The sequence below is a fragment of the Kryptolebias marmoratus genome, linkage group LG2, assembly GCF_001649575.2.
Source record: "Kryptolebias marmoratus isolate JLee-2015 linkage group LG2, ASM164957v2, whole genome shotgun sequence".
Taxonomy (NCBI): Eukaryota; Metazoa; Chordata; class Actinopteri; order Cyprinodontiformes; family Rivulidae; genus Kryptolebias; species Kryptolebias marmoratus.
Genome location: NC_051431.1, coordinates 23,526,150 through 23,547,046, shown reverse-complemented (window position 1 = coordinate 23,547,046; position 20,897 = coordinate 23,526,150). Strand labels below are relative to the sequence as shown.

Here is a 20,897-nt window from a genome sequence, read left to right as displayed (position 1 = left end):
ATCGTTAAGCCACATTGTAAATATGCTTTGGATCATTGTCCATTTGCAAGACCCATTTGCACCCAAGCTTTAACTTTCTGGCTGATGTCTTCATATGTTGTTTCAGTATTTCCACATAAGGTTTTTTTCATAATAATGCCATCTATTTTGTGAAGTGCACCAGTCCCTCCTGTAGCAAAACAACTCCACAACATAATGCTGCCACCCCCGTGTTTCACAGTTGGAATGGTGTTCTCAGGCTTGCCAGCTTCCCCCTTTTTCCTCCAAATGTAACTACGGTCATTATGGCCAAACAGTTTAATTTTAGTTTGGTCAGACCACGGGACATGTCTCCAAAAATTAAGGTCTTTGTTCCTGTGTGAATTTGCAAACATGCATATAGTTGTTTGTACAGATGAACGAGGCACCTTCAGGCATTTGGAAATTGCACCCAAGGATAAACCAGACTTGTGCAAGTCCACAATTCTCTTCCTGATATCTTGGCTGACTTCTTTCGACTTTCCTATGAAGTTACACAAGGAAGCAGTGTGTTTCAGGTGTGCCTTAAATTACATCCACAGGTGTGTCTCTAATTAACTCAGATGTTATCAATAAACCTATCAGAAGCTTCCAAAGACATGACATCAAATATCCTAAACTGTTTAAAGGCATAGTAATCTTAATGTATTTAAACTTTTGACTTTAGAAAAAGTAATAAAACTGCCTTAAAAACATTTCTCTCTCATTATTGTAATGGCAGAATTTATTACAGGGTAATCCCTGTTGTTGATAAGTCCTGATTATGTTATTAACTCTATTTCAAGTCCCATGGGTTCTCACAGAATGAACTTGTTTATAGGAGTTCTGTTGAATTTTCTCCTCATAGGAACCAGACATCCTTGCTTTTCCCTAACTCCTCCTTCTGGTCCAGTATTTCAATATCTTGTTGACTTGGGGGGTCAGAGCTTTGATTTGGAGCTTCCCCATTCGGACCTGGGACTCTGATGTTAATTCTTAATTGTCTTTAATGCTCTCTATATTTTGTGCACAACATATAAATAAACCTGTTTGAGTGATTTCATCTAACAATTCCTGGAAATTGATATTCTTCCACAACAATATCCTGGCTTTTAGCAAATAAAAATGATTTAGAAAATCCTAATTGACCTAAAACGGTAAAAGTTTATTCTGATTCTGATTTCATATCAGACATTGTGAAAAAATGCATATGTGTCTTTTTGTATAGTGTATGTAAACGTCTGGTTTCAACTGTATCTGGACATTCACTTGTTTGGAACAATACTGATAACAACTTAGTGGCTTAGATTCTCAGTCATCCAGGTCCTAAGGTCTGAACACAGCTAGATCGCATCAGATTTATGCAGTTGGGATTGATACCAACAGCACATAATCTAGTTGATGTACAGCTTTAAACAAGACAGCTGCAGGAATCCCCTTCCCCCTCCAAAGCTAACACATCAACAGCTGAGCTGCCTGTTGTGTCAAGATAAAAAATAACAGACATTGTTTTTATTGTTTTGTTCTTCATCAGGACTCAAAACCATGACCACTTCGGTTGAATTTTGGAACTGTCATACCACAGGGCCTTTCTTTTTAAAAAAAATCCTCAAAACATATCATATCACAAAAGGGAGAGATAATTGTGTGTGAGTTAACAAATTAGTTCTCCTTATAATACGCCTAGTTTGGACAATAAAAACTGTACAATTCATCATTTAACTGTCTGGACAGTAAGCCCCTTTCTCACTGGATGACTCTGCATCACGCTTCCTACCTAATCTGTTAGAACATGGCTGGATTGCTGCAAACTTGCAAAACCTCCTTAAATGTGAACATAGTCATGATGCTGCTGTGCTCTTAGTACTCACTAAATGTTTTTTACCTGCTATTTTACCCATTTTAAAGATGCTCTCTTGTGCCCTCGTCAAGCTCGATACTTCAGTGACATGTTCCTATGACATCATACACCCACAACTGCACCCATCTCCAGGCACCACCTTGTTGGACCAAGTAAGATTCAGCTATGCAACTAAAGAAACCTTTAAAATTCATGACTGAACTGAGCTAACACAATGTGACTACAGTTGCCCGAACAGTGCACATAAGCACTCAGTCAAAGTGCATAAAGTATGCATGTGCCAGTTACAGATTTTCCTATAGTGTGAAATGAATGCTGGTTGCATAAGACGGAGATCACACAATACTGAAAAGTTTTTTCAGCAGTATATTCAATGATTCAAACAAATATGTACAAGTGCTTTTAAAATTTGTCATGTCATGAGATCCAGGGCAGAAAACAATGAGAGCTGAACCCCACACTGATGGTTTCAACCTTGCTGTGGAGGAGAAAACATCATTCAACAGCATTTGATGATGCAGGTGAAAATATTTTTTTTTGTGCAGAACCTCAGCTACATCCACCTTTTTTATTCCTCGACCAGCAGGCCTGACCATGACGAAGACAAGTGCTTCTTGCTTTGCAACCAAAAGGCAAATGAAAGACAGGTGAGTGTAGCTTGATATTGATTGGTGAGTGAGGAGCTGGGAATAATCGATGCATCCACATAGTGTGAGTGTTGCATCAGTTATTCTTGAGGTTGCGATGGGGTCATAGCAAAAGCATGAAGTAAGTAATGCTTTAAGTTGTTGATGCCCAAGTCATGTTGGTGCAAGTGACACAGTGGTCATGAATAGGCTGCCTCTCCTGCCACCACGCTTAAACCAGGACCACGATACACAGCAACCACAATGATAAACCAACACAACTTAGCTCTGTGAAGACCGTCGACTATCTAGTAGATTTTTTTTACATTGTAGTGTGGGTTTTGTCCATGGTAAAAATAGTACAAGCAGCTTTTTCATTTTTTTTCCTAAATGAAACAACCATTCAGACCCTCCTGTGAAATGACAGTCCCAAATTTTTGATGATAGTAAATCTATTAACAGCAGATAATCGTGGTTTTAAGAGGCAAAAATAAAGTCTCTCTAACACCAAACTCTCATGCAGTTCAGTAATAAGAAAGCTGCAAAAAAGCCATGTACTTCAGGGACTGCAGAACATTTGTGGGGTAAAACTACTTCGCTGACAAACACATGACAAGTCTTAAGGATAATGACTATATGAGGCAAACTGCGGAGAACAGATACTGGATACAACTGTTCAAAGAATGTAACAACAATGAAACTCTTTACATCTGTTCATGGGGTAAATCTGCCATTCACACCATTACGGAGTTAAATTTATATATTTGAAAAAATGGAGTTCAAATTGATATGTGACTTTCAGATAAGAAGAAGCTTTTATGCTTAGGTTCGAAGCAATACTGTTGTAATACCCAGTGAACAGGCAACATGCACCTCAACACATTAATATTTATTTCATATTAACTGCATCACTCATAAATCTTTTATGACCAACAGAGAATATGTTGTGCACAAAGCAAAAAAAAAAAAAAAAACCAACAACAAAAAAAAACTACAATTTTGCTTGAAAGAATGGAGTTAAGGAGTTAATGTAATATGGCTGATGTATTCAATTGGTTCCTTTTTTTCTAAAAAAATAAAACATTTTATGTTTTTGCATCATTATTAATGGTGGCAAATTCTGTAACTGAAAAGTTTGAAGCAGCATACTGTAGCCTCTGTGCGCCATGGTGTTATTTTAATATAAAAGGTGAAAACAGAAAGTGTATTTAAAGTAAATTCACTTGAACAGTGGTTATGAAGTTAGTACTGATGCTGATCATAAGCAGATTTTACTGGCCTGCATCCATATAGAACAACAAGCTAACTTTCACAAAAAGTGCAGAATAGAGGGTCTGGAAGGGTGAACATCACTGAAGCTCTACGCCTAGAGTTTTTTAAGTTTTAAAAGTTGATGACAGTAAAAAAAAAGTACTTCCTATTTGATCTCAGCACCTATGGCCTGAATACCCTGAATTTTATTTTAAAGTACATTTAAATAACAAAGAAAGAAGGTGATGAGTAAAGAAAGCACTGAAGCAAATCTTAAAGAAAATTCTTTCACTTTTTGTGAATATATCAACTTGTCTGCTGTTTTATTCAGTACGAATAATGTCCTATTCTTTAAATAATAATACAGATGATAAAGGCTTTTTAAGTGCGCTTCGGATTATTTTGAACTATAGTTATACACCAGAAAAAGAAATCTGATGCTTTGAGCAGGCATATTTGACTTATAGCTTTTGTACTTTTCAAAGTATATTTATATAATGTCCATGCAAACTTCTTAGAGGTAATTGTTACCACATTCAGAGTAGTTGCAATGATATCTGCTCCTTTACGGTACTTTACCAAAGATTCAAATTCTTGATACAACAAAGATGTGATTAAAAGGTTTAAAACAAAAAAATACTTGTTTTACACATATTTAATATTTTTAACTAGAATTTTGTTTTTATCCAAGAAGTTGATATGCCCCTTTTTGCACCAAGTGAAAAGCGGTACCCCTAAAACCCCAACCCAAATTATTTATCATTGTGTTTATCAGCAATATAATACAGGTAAATATTTGTGGCAATAAAATGTCCAGTGCAGCTCTGTAAAAGGTCCTTACTGAGGCATTATTTTTTTGTGTGTGAGTATCAAGGACCTGAGGACTCCCACAGAGCACTCATGAGACCTGAAATTATAGTGTTTGGTTAGTCCAAAAACTTATTTACCATTATTTTTTTCCACTCTTAATCAGCTTGAACACAGGCAAGTTCTTCACACCTGAATTATTGTTTGTGTGGAAAAGGTTTATTGTTTGTATTCTGATTTCACCATGGGTGGCGGTGTGGAGTGTAGCCATAGGTGATGTGGGCCGTCTCATGCCTGAATGTTGAGGAGTGTCCACAGTTTTTTCCATGCCATTGTCGTTTGTTGCACTTTACTTTTCTGTAACAGCTATAGATTATTCCAACCACCACTGTATTTCATATCAATTATGGAATAAATCGCATTTCCAAAGCCTTAAAAAAATGGGACTCCTTCTCAAATCGTTGCAATCTTTAAAGAATTATATGAAGCGTATCACAACCAGCCAGTTCTCCTCCCTCAGCTGAGAGACTAAATGTAATAATCACTACAGCATATCAGTTACGGTGAAAATACAGAAGGGTATCACTCATGTTAATTACGTGTAATGTTGGGAAAAGTAAAAAAAAATTCTTTCCAATGGTACCTAAAGACAAGATTTGCCAGTTTCTTTCCCCCAGTATGAGTCAGTTTGAAGACAAGGGAGTTCTTTACACCTGTAGTCTACGTGTTAGACCCATTTATTGTTAAATCTGATTTCATCATGGGTGACGATGTGGGGCGCTGCCACTGGTGATGCAGAGCTTCTCATGAAGTTTGGGTGGTGAGATGAACATACAGATTTTACCGCTTGCCACAACATTTGTTGTGCAATAGTTGTTTGTAAAAAAAACATATTATTCTGGCCAATTGTAATAGAAATTATGCAAAACCTTAAATAAAAGGGAACTGCGCCCACACGCTCAGAAAATCTAATCATCTGAAGCACATTACAAGCAGTTGTCTTCTCTCACCCAGCTGAGACTAAATGTAATCTTTACTACAGAATGACCACTATGATGGAAATATAAGTGTTCCTTTCCTTTACATCTAAACCTCAGAACAATGTGAATTATTCTCCTCTTGATAAAGTTGCATGCAAACATCAACCAAACATTTTTTTTATCTGACTTGTTGCTCCCATTTGACATTTTTCAACGTACTGAAGTTTGCAAATAAAGTTTGATTCAGAATGCTGCATCTGTTTGTCATTTTTTTTGTAAAAAGTGATGTCAGCAAGGGCTAGTTTCATATGAAGAAGTTTCTTTTCTTTCTTTAGTTTTCATTATTTTAATTCAATAAACACCAAACCACTTGTGCAAAGAAGATGTCAGTAACAGTTGCAATGAAGCTTCTACCCAGACTTTTAATAATCATTTTAGTATATTACTATTTTAAGCAGTTTACTGTAGCTTACCTTGTACGATGAGGTAAACCTGTGAGGTCTTGGGCTGCTGCTTAGTTTGTATGGAGCAGGTGTAGGGGCCCTCATCATACACATCCACCTGAACAGAATAAAACCAAACATATTGTATAATATTGCTCAGGATGTAGTAAATTAAAATAAAAATACTTTATTACTTACATGACTATCTATAATCTCTACATATTTAAACCAGAAATGGAAGAATGAGAATAAATTAATTCCTAATGAGAAATAAATTCTTCATCTCTGTTTCAACTGGCAGTGTAACACTAAATCCCAAAGTACACTTTCTCATTTTGTAGCATTACATTTTGTTTATGGTTCCTTTATTTTGTGCTGAAGACATACAATGGTTCTTGCATTTAAGGTAGAACACAGTGTGTAAAGAGATAACTTGGATGGACTAATAAATTGATTTTTGTGGTTCTGATTCTTTCTGAGGGGAGTTGCAGGTTCCACTCTGTGTTAAACTCTCTTTACACTACACCCTCTAGTTTACTTTATAGACCCTTGTAGAACCATATTTTTCTTCTTCTTTGGCCTAATCACAAATGAGTTGTGGTGATTTGGTTTTTCTATGGGTTTTGTTTATGTTTTATTTTTATTTGATTTGGGTTTTTGTTTTGTTTCTATTCTGTTGTATTTGCTTTTTGTTTGGTCTCATGTTCATGCTTTTGTATTCACTCCTCCCCAGTCACCCTTTTGCCTTCCTTGCCACGCCCATCTCCACCTGTCTGCCATTATCCCCACTCACCTGTTTCCATTTACCTCGTCAACCCCAGTGTTCAAATACCTGGTCATTTCTCTCACACCCTGTCGGATCATTGTTTGTGTTTTGCTGTATCCATGTTTTGTTTCCTCGTTGCCTTGCCATGCCATGCCTTGGATTTTTGCTGAGTTTGGTTTGCTGCCACGTCAGTGGTTTGTTTTTATTTATTTTCTTTATTTAATAAATTAGTTTTTGTTTTTTTGGAAAGATGAGTCTGCACTCTGGGTTTGCCTCCGTTTCCATCCAGCATGACATGAGTCTCAGGGTACAAACCCCAGTAGCTGATTTTTTGCACTTTATATGTCCGCTGCAATTTGATTTAATGTCCTTAATTCTATGTGATAAGTGGTTTTTGGGTTTTTCAGTTCAAATATACCCTAAAACAAACACAAATTACAACCAGTAGCCTTGCTTTTTGTTATAATTTTAATTTTACTGCTACTACTTTTATATGAGCAGATATAGTACTAGGTAACCCAAATTCTCCTACAATTGCTCTGTTCCTAGACTTTATTCATTGATAGCCTAAGTTACCTAGACTGACTCTTACACATTTCACAAAAAGTACAGCTACTTTTTCAGTGTTAATATTTGACAGCACACATTACCTTTATATTCCTCCTCATCTGTCTTGACACTGATAGATTTTATTATTATTTTGAAGAATTAAAAAAAAAACGGACAATGAACATCAATAATTTTTTAAACAAGTTAAACGTAATTGACAAATTTTCATCTGAAATACCAAATTTATAATACTTGGGAAGAGAACACAAGGTTATTCTTGTTGACTCCAAAAGTTAATCAGTTGTAGATGTCAACCTGGTGTGTGTGTGCATCTAAGTATGTTGATTTGTCTGTACCGTAAGCAAAATAACTCGTGAATTAATGAATAGGTTTTATTGAAATTTTAGAAACTAATATTTGGGTTGACTTCAAAAGCTACTCCTTTTATGATTACACTAAATACTTTCTAAAAACTCCATTAAAATCTGACCAGTGATTCATGAGTTTTTTTTCTAATAGTACAGACAAATGAACCTTAAACGTAGAAAAAAAAATAGTTTTGCCCCCTTCTGTTATGTCAGCTGATGAATCATAATTTAAAGGACAACCATCCGTTCTGAGTTTGACCCATGATGGTCATCAGTACCTTTTGTATGCGTAAGCTGTACTCCAGCTGCCCTTTAGTGACCAGGTCTACTCTGGGGTCCAGGGACCACTTGTCCTGGCCAGCAAAGATGATGTTGGATCGATTGAGCCAGGCCACCTTGGAAATTTTGTCATCAACGTAGCATCTGAGGGCACAAAAACAAATTGTGAGGTAAGGTGAAAGAAAAAGAACAACTTGGTTCCTCATTAAAGGATCCAAATAGGAACATGTGAGATGCGTTTCTTATTATGAACATGACCTGTAGAGTTTTAGAATACAAACAAGTGACAACAATTTGATGGAATCCAAGAAAGAAATGATTGTGTCTTGCAGCAAGTTGCCGCCAAGTTTAGTGGTGTAGCAAATAAATCAACATGGCTTTGGTTCATAGAACTCATTAAGAGGTCATTCAACTGATCAGACACCTCTACTTGCACCAAAAGACCTAAAGCCAAACCCTCTTTTTTTGCTGTCATTCCTACACGCTATTTTTTCAGATTGTTTTCTCTCGTAGACCTTGACTTGTCATTCTTTTTGGCTCTTTCTCTCCTCCTCTTTCTGATTAATGCATCCAGTTTAACACCAGGCCTATGTCTGTGATGACAAGACACTGGTACCTTCTAGTTTACTTCTTCTGGAATGCTGTCAGGGCATTATGCCATGTGAGCTTAAGCCACAAGAAGTGATGGAGCTGAGTGTCTCCCTAATGAAGAAATGTAAATGTGTGGGGACATCAAAATAAATGAGAATGGATACAGGCTGTAATGTAAACTGACAATAGATGTGCCTTAAATACAAATTGGTGCAACTCCCTGAGCCTCGGCAGTACACTTTCCTTTGGTTCGGGTTACGAGGAATTAAATTATCGCTGCTGTGTGTTGAGGCTGTGTTTGGCAGTTGACCTCAGGTGACTGTGCAGACACCCCAGTGTGTGACCCGGTGGGAGGTCGATGTCAGACCTTTGAAGGATTTTACTTACAGCTTGATTCCCTGCTGATGTTCCTTCTCTTTGTGTGGAACTGTGATAACCAACTGTACTGCACATTATTGACTCTCTTTGACATCCAGCTTCCACTTTTCACAATCTAAAGCCCTTAACCACTTTTGTCTGAAAAATCTTCAGGGGTCTAATTAAATGAGACAATTTAGCAGCATACTAAACTGATTCAGACAGTTTCCTATAATCACATAGCCATTTGAAGATCTGTTTCCTCAAAAGCATCCATAATGCAGAAGAAGCATCTAGAGTATAAAATGGAGTCTGAATCATATATTCAAATCCATATCTCATGAATCATTTCATGACTCACTTTTTTGTTTTCTTTTAACTCCGAGCTATAGCATCTTCCTTGTGATGCATGATTCATACAAATTATCAGAACTTTATGTTTTTCTGAACATTTCAGTGGTTTTAAATAGACAAAACCTTTGAAGGATGTGTGCAAACAAAAAAAAATTTCCATGAACAAGACTGTTTAATTTTAGGGCTTAAGATAAATGTTACAGACTATACAGTCTGTTTTACAAGTGGAAAAAAGATCAGTGCTCCATTCATTAAACAGCAATCTTTACATTTCATTTTTTATTTATTGATGCAGAAGCTTAAATATGGAACTCTCAGTATCTTTTCAATGTGCAGTTCTTTTCTTTGAAACAGTGTTTTCTGCCCGATCTAAAGCATCTTAACCATTTAACCAATAATGCTGCTGAGCATTTAACAAGCCCTACCTTTCGAGGAGTTAATGCCTTACATTAGTAAAACCCATAGATACTTGCTGACAAATTGAGCAGCTTTTAACGTGTTTGCAGTGAAGCAGGAAAATTCCCAGGGGGTACTAAACAGTCCTATTGTGTTTGTTTTCACTGAGCTTGCTGTCTTTAATTCATGATAACTCCTCATCTCCTCCTGTGACATGACCAGTAGGTTGGAAAAAAAATGTGGAAGACAATAAAGGATAAAGGCCTGAAAGGAACCATTCCTTCATTGGTCAGACAAAAGAAACCCTACATGCGTAACAACACAAAACCTAATAATACATTAAGTGAAACTCTTTTTACAAAACAGATAATGTTGCCAATACAAGCCCATTTTTCAAGTGGCCTCAAGTTGGTATTAAAGCACCAATCCAGCCAGCCATATTTTCTGATGATGTGTGTTGGCATCATGGGACGATAGAAAGGAAAGAGTGTGTTGGACATCTCCCATTCTAAATCTTGTGGCCTACTGGTTGCATAGACTGTCTGTCATCACTTCATTACACCCTTGAGCTGCAATGCCAGTTAAACTTTCATATATCAACAGTTTCGGTACTGCCACAATTCATTTGTCTGCTCAGAAGCATAACAGCTGCAAGTTGACTTCAACCACCCTTGCCACCTCAGTTCTTCCATAAATCACACCTAGATTGGAAAACTGTGTCTTATGGTGACTTAAAGTACTTTAGGAAAGGAGCTAAAAAAACAATAAAAGTGAACTACTACTATACCTCACTGCTATGCTTTGTGAGTAGTGATGTGCAAGTCCTGAGCGAATCATTCAAAACTTGTGAGTAATTTTACTGAATTGGGAGTCAATCACTTATTTGTCTCTGCTACAGCTTGCTAGCCATAGCTAACTGCAAAGAAGAGATCAGTGTCACTAGTGTGCGGGTGCTATGCTAACTGCAGTTAATAAATATATCAAGCTAACTGCTGCACTAGCCCTGTGGGAAAAGCAGCAGCTCTGGTTTCTTGTTTCAACTCAATTGCCCCAACCCACCCCGCTATCCTGCTGCGAGCAATGATCAAACAAATCACTCAGGTGTAGTAGCCTGTGAGTGCTGTACGAATCAAACAAATCAAACCTGTGAGTTAGGAGTACGAAGTACGACTCCTGACCACTGTGAGTAACTCAGTGGTTTATTTGTTATGATTCGTTTGGTGCTGACCAGTCGTTTGTTACCATTTGTTTCAGTCACTGAGTTGCTCCCTCCCATGCCTGCAGCAGCACTCTACAGCAGTCACTGCGTTACTTTAGTTGAAAGTCAGGAGTTCTGTTCTGGTGGTCTCTGCTAATAGAAAGAAACTATTCACTAGGTTATGTTGGTCTGGCAAAGGTAATAGTATATATATATATATATATATATATATATATATATATATATATATCTATATCTCTAGAATGAGACACATTACTGTATTGCAGATAATTCAAAATAAGTAATCGTGCAAAACAAGTGCAAATATAAATGCATTTATGTTTGAATATATCAAGTTCATCATAAATTGATATATTCATTTATGTATGTATTAGTAAAAACAATTATATTTGTTTTTTTATATGAAAAAAAATAGATAAAGTTATAAGTAAATATCTGAATTTAATTTTGAATGATTATCTTTTTGTGTCACGTAGAAAAAAAAAGTTTTTTCTTTGAGAATTGTAAATCTTTCATTCTTTTTCCCACAATGAAATGGATCATTTTCCCATTTCAAATTAGTGGTACTAGCAGTATGAATCTGTAGGGATTGGGAGTGGAGTATGTGTGTGTACATGTGAATCAAATGACATTAATACCAGATTCTTTTTGGTGAGTGATCTTTTAAAAACTCAATTCAGTAATAAAAATCAAACTTCCCGTCGCCATTTGGGAGTGTCCTGTTTCTTTCTTATGATCTTGTCAGAAGGCTACAAAGGCACTGAAGTGTTATTATGCATGTAAAAAAAAATCAAGTGTATTTTCTTTATTATAAAAATGTGTTTGAACATTTATATATCGTAATGAAAATCATTCTAAACTCTAGTTTGCCGTTATTTCAATGAGTTACATTTCACATCATCTTTGATTTTTCTGAGAAAAATTAAAAATGTGTCATATGTAGATGACACATTTTTGCCTTCTGTGAATCTCACATGCCATATTGTAATGTTTGGCGAATACATATTACACCTGTTTATATAAAGAAAACCAGCAACATCTGATGATGAATCAATTTCTTGGAGAATTTTTTTAATAGGAGTTCCACAAATTGCAATAAACTGGTGTTTAACGAGTTGTTACATCTGCCTGTCTGAAACTGTTTTTTGTCTTCCACTCAGTTCTGATCTCATAGTGCAAGTGTATTTTCACAATACACTTGCATATGTGTGTATGACTAACAAATACAAAAGTAGTTTTAGGCAATACTTCAACAGGATTTTTAGTAATCTTTAGACATACATTAAATACACTTTAAAATCACCTGTGAATCCACTGTAAGGGCATATATCTCAGCTTTTTACTGACACTTGAACATATATAGAATGTAGTTTAGACTGTGCGGAGTAAAAAAAAACAACTTTCTGTGAATTTAGTTAGACAACTATTCAAAAGCCAAAACAAACAGTCCAGTCAGATCTAAATTAAAAGTCTGTCAGCCTGAAAAGTATTTAAAATAATATAGTTTGTGTCTATGATGTACTTTCTATGTTTCTATTTTTTGTTCACGTGGGTTTATATAGTATGGCATTTGCCTTTTGAATGAAACACATATTTATACATATGTAAAATATGCACAAATACTAGATTATGTTATCTATATGCTGTACTTAATATGATAGTGTTAAAGATTTCATCTGCAACAATTAAGAATCACAATAAATGATATAACCTCTTTTACTGTAGCTGTCACCATATGGTGCTCCATATGGGTCAATGTAATACAGAAGATATTTCACATAGCATCCAAAAGCCACCACACTCAGACTCCAATAAGAGCTGCACTTAGCCACAGCAACCTTTTCATCTTCTTGTTTTCTCTTTCTGTCATATCTTTACGACACTACTCCTCCAGCCTCCCTTTGCTCGGCTTGTTTTCTCACCCGGGCTGCCTCTAATCATGTCACTACTTTCAGCAGGTTTCCTCCCAACTATCACCTACTCATCAGCGGATGAGTAGGAGCAGAGGTGGATAGCAAGGCACTGAAATCAAATGCACTTTTCATTGATCAATAGATCACTCATCTGTGCTTTGTCTTGCCCTCTGTTTTCACTGCCTGCCCTATAACTGTTCATATCTCCAAAGGGTCCCAGCAACCCTCACCTGCATCTGTAGAGTCCTCTGAGAAGTAGCTATTTTCTGTTCTCGCTAATGAGACGGTGCCCGAGAGGTGGAGAACATCCTATCACTTGTCAGAGTCGTTGTCTGCCTGTAGCTCTCGTGCTGTTTCACGGAGGAGCTGTCAAGGTATGTCTTTGCAGGACTGGGTTTTGTTTCCAGAGTTGTGCTCAACCCAAATGAACAACAAGAGCGGAGCTGTCTTCAGTTGGTCTGATTGCAGTCATATTCAAAGAGTCGCTTGTGGAGAACTCAATTTTACTGAAATAACAAGTCACAGTAGAATATCTAATAGGAAAAATCCATCCTAATAATGGCCTTCTGGCTTCAGAAAGATTCAGCACCTCGGCAGTGTTACTTATCCAGCGTGACTTTATTCATTTGATTATTTGACCAAAAAATCTATTCTTTTTAATCACAACAGGATCTCCGTGTGTCTCTATCAGCAGAGTCCTCTCCAGGCCCTGCAGGAGACTCTACAGTTTTCACCAACATAAAAAAGCTAGTAAATGTTAGAAAATGTCAGCCAAAAGCCTCACAAAATGCACGTTTTTGTTCAAATCGATTTGGACTTTTGAGTTGTTGTTCATCAGTCCCCCCAGACACCAGAGTGGGTGTTTTTTTTTTTTTTTTTTGAAAGGGTCGGCATTTGATGGATGCCTAAGTTTCTGTCCTGTGCTGCTTTATCCTGAGCTTTGTTGATAGATGCTGTGCTGCGTTGTATCATAATACTTTTCTGCCACAGTGTGCCGTGCCAATGTGAACTGGCCAATAGGCTATGGCTGATAGGGGACTGTTTGGGCTGACAGATGCCTGGGCAAGAGCTGCTGAGCTGGGCTTGTGTTGACAGGACGGCTGAGCTGGATGGATCCCTGCTTCAGGGTTAGCCGTGGGGGGAGGACCAAAGAGCAGGCTGGAGCCGGGCATTGAAACTGTAATGAGAAGGACGATGTGCCATAACTGGCAGGAGAGACACACCACCCACTATCCGATTAATACTGAACTCTCATCTTCTTCACTTTCTCTCTTTTTGCATTTCTGACATTTCTCACCCCTTAACAAAACAGCTTTTTTATATCTTAGTTCCCCTTTGTCATGTTGTTGTCCTTATTCTGCTCTCTAGGATCTTAAAAAAATTCAGACATTTTAAACTATGGTTTTGTGGAGTTATGAATGATTATTATCTTACCTGTTGTATATAGCTCTTTAAGCAACCTCAATCTGAAGAAATAGAGTTTAAGAGTGTAAGTCAGATGGGAATGAGTTAATGCTTAGTCCAGAAATGCCAAAACCAAAGTGGATTTTTGTTGTTTAAAACAGCTCCAATGTCAAACATTTCAAAGCAGTTCATTTGACTACTGTCTTCTAAACTCTGTGCAAGGAGCAAGCTGTAGCACTTCCTGGGCAGCCTGGGGTCAAGCAGCAGAAATTTCAGAATATTTCTGCCAAAATAACCATGTAATAAAAATGTAAAACAATGTAAAAGTTTAAATATTAGTGTTTTTGTGAATTGCTAAAGAGTTGTTTTAGAAAGGCAAAAATCCCTTCAAATATGGGTTTGATCACACAAGTCTTTATTGGCTCATCAAAACAAACTGAGGTGACCCACTTCCAAAGAGGATTGCTGCCATCTTAAAACAACTTTGGTCTTCAAAACTTTATAACTGCCCATGCAAATGCTATTATTTATACTTTTACATTTATGCTGGAAATGTTTCTACCAGAAGTAACCCTGGCCTACACCCGAAGTGTTTCATCTCACTACTGCTGCCACTATTTGCACCTGAAGATATCTATAAAGTTATATGTCAATAACTGTATACTGAGAAATGACAGCAGTGTGAAGGTTTACTAAACAGTGTCTGCATGGACAACTATACAATTTTGGATATTGGAACATCAATCCACTTTGGTCTTATCTGTTATCTGAGCTGTTAGCTCATCAGGCCTGTCAGACATAAACTCTATTTTGCCAATGTGAGGCCATTCAAAAAGCTATTTACAACTGAATTACATTACAGAATTACAGAATAATAGTTGCGCATACCTTTCCACAGAACCCCATTTCAAAATGGCCAAACTATTTCTTTAAACTCAATAACTACACTTCACAATCTCCTTTTTTCCATCTTATTGACTGGGCAGCTTGTGTCACATCATCTGTTCATCTGTATGCATGAATGGCAGAAAGCATATTTGCTTTCTGCCATTCAGAGGGAAACAGAGATCTTTTCTCTGAAAGAACAAACAACTTGTTTCGGAAATCGATAAAGATTAGGGATGAGACTGGCACATAACTACTTTGATCAAGCCTGGTGGTCAAAAACTAGTCAAATGTTCTGGGTCTTTGCGGTCTTACATACATACATTTGGAAAGGAAGGTATAGGAAACAGAGAGAGAGAGAGATGAAGAGATTTGCTATGGAATAAAAAGAAATGCACCTCAATAGAGAGCTTTTAGAGTGAAGCAAAGCTAAAGCTGCATATCAAATCAAACTCAGGTCATTCCTTTATAGCCTTTTTTGCCCCAGATTTTCTCTGCCAAACAGGGTAAATGTATTTCCGTTAAGGTCCACGTTTATCCGCAGGACAAGGCTTAAAGGAACAAAGCATCTATTGAAATACTTGCAGCGCTGTCTAGCTGTGGAATATACCCTTCACTTTTTTTTAAACAGTATTTGACACTCACACTCACACACAAAGCCAGCTGAATCATTTACCCACTGACAAACCCGTTAACATTTTCATTTGAGTGAAATAATTAAACAACATACAGTTGCTGTTAGGTTATGTGACACAGACATGGAGGCAAAAACAGAGGATCTTAGAGGTAATGTGTTACTCTTGTACACAAATGTTTGTGTGTCACTGGAGTTGTGTTAATTAACAGTAAGCAGGTAGAATCTGTGTAAAGTCTTTGCAAATTGAAGTTGACAAGAGTGTCAAACAGGTGGCATTAGTTGAGGTTTCAGCTGGCAAGTGCTTTAAAGCTGAGTGAAAGTTTAATTGGCAGAATAGTGAAGCATAGAAAGAAAATCATTTGATACACCAGGGTTATTAAACTTTTTTACTAGCAGCAGGAAAAAATCTATTCTATCTTTTAAAGCTGTCTTTCCTTTTTTGTTAGCCAAGTCTCCATACAAACAACCAGAACACTTTACCAACAGTGTTATTTTGCCAACTTTTAACTTTCAGTTATATTGTGCTTTTCAATTAGATGTGACGGGATCTTTTCTTTTGGTTTTCCATTTTGTTCCACTGATAGCCACAAAGGACAGATTGGTCGGAACAAATCATCACCTGTGCACTTGAACAACTATATTTCTTCAACATCACATGCACCAACACACTGCACAGGGAAACTGAAACAGGTAAGAATCATACTTAGTTGCACTGTTTCCCATCATGCTGTGCTATGTAAGGAAACAAAATGACTCTTCTGTGAGTATTTGTTGTTTCCTTCCCGAAGCCAAGGCCTTGAAGGTAGTTACTGCAGGTAACTGTCTACTGTGTATGATGTGACTGTGTAAGAAAAAGCTAACTCCTGATGCCAAAAGGTGAACGGTGAGCGGCGGTGTTTTTGCTTGTGTTGACATGTGTGTGTGTGTGTGTTTATTTACCTGTTTTCTGAGGTAGTAATCATTTGTTGTACATTCTCAACTAATGATGTTTTGGAGTCAACTGACCTTAGTAAACCAAAAAATGGCTTTAACTAAGTCAGTTTTACAGAGATTAGATTAAACTCAAATTTGATGTGCTAAAGTTTGTGTTATGAATGAGTCTCAGCTACTGAGTGCAAAAAAAAAAATATCTCACAAGCCACCACCCACACATTTGAATGAAATTCTCAAAAATGAATTATTTAATGTACATCTACTGCTTTACCTAAGCTAACACAAAATTATGCTGTAACTCAGTTACTTTTAAAAGTATTCACTTAAACTTTGGTGTTAGTAGCTGAGCGGCATCCTAAACACATACTCTGACCACTAACAAATCGGATGACACCATGCAATACTACAGGACAAAGAAAACCTTTCTAGTTCCAGTTTTCCCGTAGTTGTATATTCTCATTCTCAAACCATTTCCACTCTATTTTAATATTGTTTCCCAATTTTTCCGGTTTTACCCGGAACATGACTGTTATTTTTTTCCCTCTTAGATTGCAGTTCCCTAGTTAGCTACAAATAATCACCTAATTCCCCCAGCATGAAGCCCCTTCATCTCGGTTGCATGCTTCGGTGCTTAGAGCAAGCCATTAATCAGAGCAGGAATGATTGTTTTGAGACTTGGCCCGGTCGACCACACAGGGGGAAATAATTAATCAAAAATGGCTTCAAACCAGTCATGATTTTGCACATGTTCTTCCAAAAAAAAACCCAACAACTATAGCACAGCGCTGACATTGCTTTTCTAAAATTTCAGTGAAGCTCAGTTCAGATGTGTAATGCTTTACAGCAACTGGACTGCAGCTGAACCTGACCATGTCCAGTTTGATTTACACCCCTGGTGCTTTTCTTTAGTAACATGTCCTGATAAAACCCTAAACAAGGTTAATCTTAGTTACATTTATTACACACATCTTATTCAAAACAACATAAATCTGAGCTGTTACATTAATAATCAGGATTGCACAGTAGTTGTGGGTTTATTTAGCTTTTGATCAGAAACAATATCATTAATAATAACACCAGCACTGTTCAAACTTTCATCTTAAGTGTGTATTTCATTTATCTACAATTAGTTGCAGCACCTAGCCATTTATTTTGTTGCATCTCAGCCAAAAAGACCCCCCAAAACCCCAATTAAAAGCATTTGAGCTGCAGGTCTGCTCTCTGTCTGATTTTTTTATCTGATGGGAATCCTACTCAGTTCTTAATGTGCACCCAAAGACTTTTCCAAGACCCTGCAAATGCTATCCACATTTTGGCTAATTTTTTACATAATACCAGAGTTGTCATCTAGTCTGAAGGAGCCTCAATCAACTTCAGTCTATTGAGACTTTGACAACTTTTTCTGACAACTTATCATCTGACAACCGGCAGTGCGGATGTGTCTTCTGATACTTTTTTTTTCTCTAGTTGTTAGTAACTGTGTAATTAAACCCTCACAAGTATAACACCACTTTTTAATAGGCTGAAACGTGAAGCTGCTTCCATCCATAATTGTACACATGATTCAAATAGGAATTGCTATGGAACTATGACATTTAGTTGTGAACAAACAGAGTTCATCATGTGCATGTTGGGAGGGATTAAGCCCTGACAGTTCTGTTCAGATTGTTTTCTTTTGTATTGAAAGAGTCAGTGCAACTTCACCAAAGTTTCTCTTCTTTTCTTTCTCTGCTTTGCGTTTTCCTGTGTGAGGGAGCAGTGGTTGAACGTAACGGTAACAAGCCCGTGACAGATGGCGTCTCATTGAGATGTAGGCAGGAAGATCTATGGTGAAGGAAGGGTGCTGCTATTAAATCTCAAGAGATGTACTGTGCTTCCTCCCTCTGTCACAGTTTCTCCCTTTTGTCTCTCCTTATCTGTTTTGTCCATCCTGTGTCTTTTTTAGCCCTTCTCGCTCTGTCTTCAATAGTCATTCCGGCCCTATAATTTCCTTCAGTTGTCTCTTCATCTTATCCAGTGTCTTCACCACTCCACTCTTAGCTCCTTCTTCTACTTCTCACCTTAACAGCTGGTCAGACTCTATAGAGCGAGTATCAAAGAGTGTTAGGATAAGAAAAAAAAACATTGGTAAACAGAGTGTAACCACATGTGTCATACACTTATGATATATTATATTACATTCAACTGGGCTCTCCTGTACCTTTGTTTGTGTCAGCACACATTGCATTTTTTTATGTTGCTGAAAGAGATCAAGATCTAAATAAGATTATTTTCGCTAATATTCACCACTCGCCTCATACAGGTGCAACTTAAGCTCATTATTCCACAATTACTCTCTGCAAAGCACAGTTTACACCCCTTTACTTTTCTACACTATGTTTCTATTTCAACACACAGTCTACTCTTTTTTTTACAGGATGTCACATAAGGCCTCATCTCGACACGACTGCCCCATTTCTCTGCTCTCCACACATTTTCCTCTAATGTGATCCATCGCTTTGTTCTGCTTTTGTACATTAAAGGTACATAGAGGTGAATTGTTCGATTGTGCTAACTGAAGTAGTGATGAAGAAAGGAAGAGAAAGGATATTTTGCAAGAGAGAAAACACCTCAAACACTGCTGCTCCATTCATGCTGATTATTGACAAAAAGTGCTGTAAAATCTACCTGGAATGAAAAAGGTTTATCTGACTATGTATGTTTCTTGGGAAAGCATTTTCATAGTGTTCAAAGTAACACTAACAAGGTCTGCACCATATCTCAATGAGATTCCACAGTAAAACTCAGGAAATCGTGATTTAAGCCTATAGAGTTTTACCGTTTCATTACATATAGGTTGTTTTTTTATCTCACCTGTATTAAATATTAATATGTTAATCAGTAGGCAGGTTTATTCTGTCATAATCTTGCTATAATAATAAGCATTGCCTTCTTTGTTGACTAATTTTCAAAACACAAAGCTTGCCATTTGATTCTCCTGCAGTGCTCGGTTTGGCAGGTTTTGAAGGTTAGCTGGCAATTTGCAACAAGGGTCATGAGATCAAATATTTGACTGGCAGATGTCATGTCAGGTGAGAAGGTCAGAGGGCCCTGCTGTGATTTGCTGCGAGGGCTGGTCTGGCTAATGGACTTGCAGATGCAGGAGGAGGGAGCTAAAAGGTTGACAGCAATTCATCATATTTATGTGAATACTTACAGACTGCAGGGAAAGCTTAAAGTATTGCTTAAACACACACATGCTCAGGCTAATGTATTTCAGCTATTTAATGTAGGGGATGCAAAGAAAATTACTTTTCTTTGTTTTAATAATTACTTAGCTTGTCTTGTCTGACCTGCCAAAAAGGAACATTAGTAGTGAATGTGTTGCAATAATAAACAAATAATCTAATTTTGATTTTGACTGTCTGAGGACAGAAGCCTCAACAAGTATGTGCTATAATTTTTTTATTGGTGCTTTTAATAAGCAACAAAACAAAACCAAAACTAACAAAATATGTGACTTTATACCTAAAGTACTTCAAATCCATCAATCTATTCATCAGTTGATACATTCTAAGCTTTAATGACCAACAAATTTTAGGCTTGGCTAATCTGCTGCAGTTGTACTGTTGTGTTGAGGTCCAGTTTCAATTAGTCATCAGCAATTGTTTAACTAATCAAAACGCCACTAGAACAAGATACAAATGGTGCCCAGCCAGGGTTGCTCCAGTAAAATCAAATTTTCCTTTCACTCATTTTGAAAAGTGAGAATAATAATGAAAAAAATCTTAAAGAAGACAGAAGACAAGGAATAGGAACCAAAATAGGAACATATATGTTTATAATTTATAGCAATAAACCAATATTTGAATATTTAAATGAATGAAAAATATTTTGGATTTATTTCTCCTAATAGACATTTTTGGATTAGCATCCATAAAAAGCATTTACTGCTCTGAACAATGACCCGCAGGTAAAGAATGGTGTGTTTTGATGTTATGTCAGCAATGTTCCTATCTACCATTTTGGAGGACGCACAATAGTTCAATATCATTGGTTCAGTGATGATATTGTACTTTTATTGATGTACAATTGTAGTTTCTGCACTATTGTAAGCTGCGGAAATTAGTGCCAAAGAGATGAGATCTGTTATCGCTGTACCAACCGTCTAGACCCCTCAGATCTTCTGCTTCTGGACTGCTCTGCATCCCCAGAACCAGAACCAAACGAGGAGAAGCAGCTTTCAGTTTCTATGCACCACAAATTTGGAACAAACTTCCAGAAAACTGTAAAACAGCTGAA

At 37.0% G+C, this 20,897-nt stretch overlaps 1 protein-coding gene across 1 annotated transcript in view; it reads right to left on the bottom strand.

The window, feature by feature from the left end:
* LOC108244434 (limbic system associated membrane protein) overlaps positions 1-20,897 on the bottom strand; it is a 246,543-nt gene that overhangs the window by 82,400 nt on the left and 143,246 nt on the right. Inside the window, exons 2-3 of the mRNA XM_017430636.1 lie at positions 7,927-8,071; positions 5,996-6,083 (exon numbers count right to left, since the gene is read on the bottom strand). Coding sequence (XP_017286125.1) covers positions 5,996-6,083; positions 7,927-8,071 — 233 coding nt within the window. The remainder of the gene's footprint in view (positions 1-5,995; positions 6,084-7,926; positions 8,072-20,897) is intronic.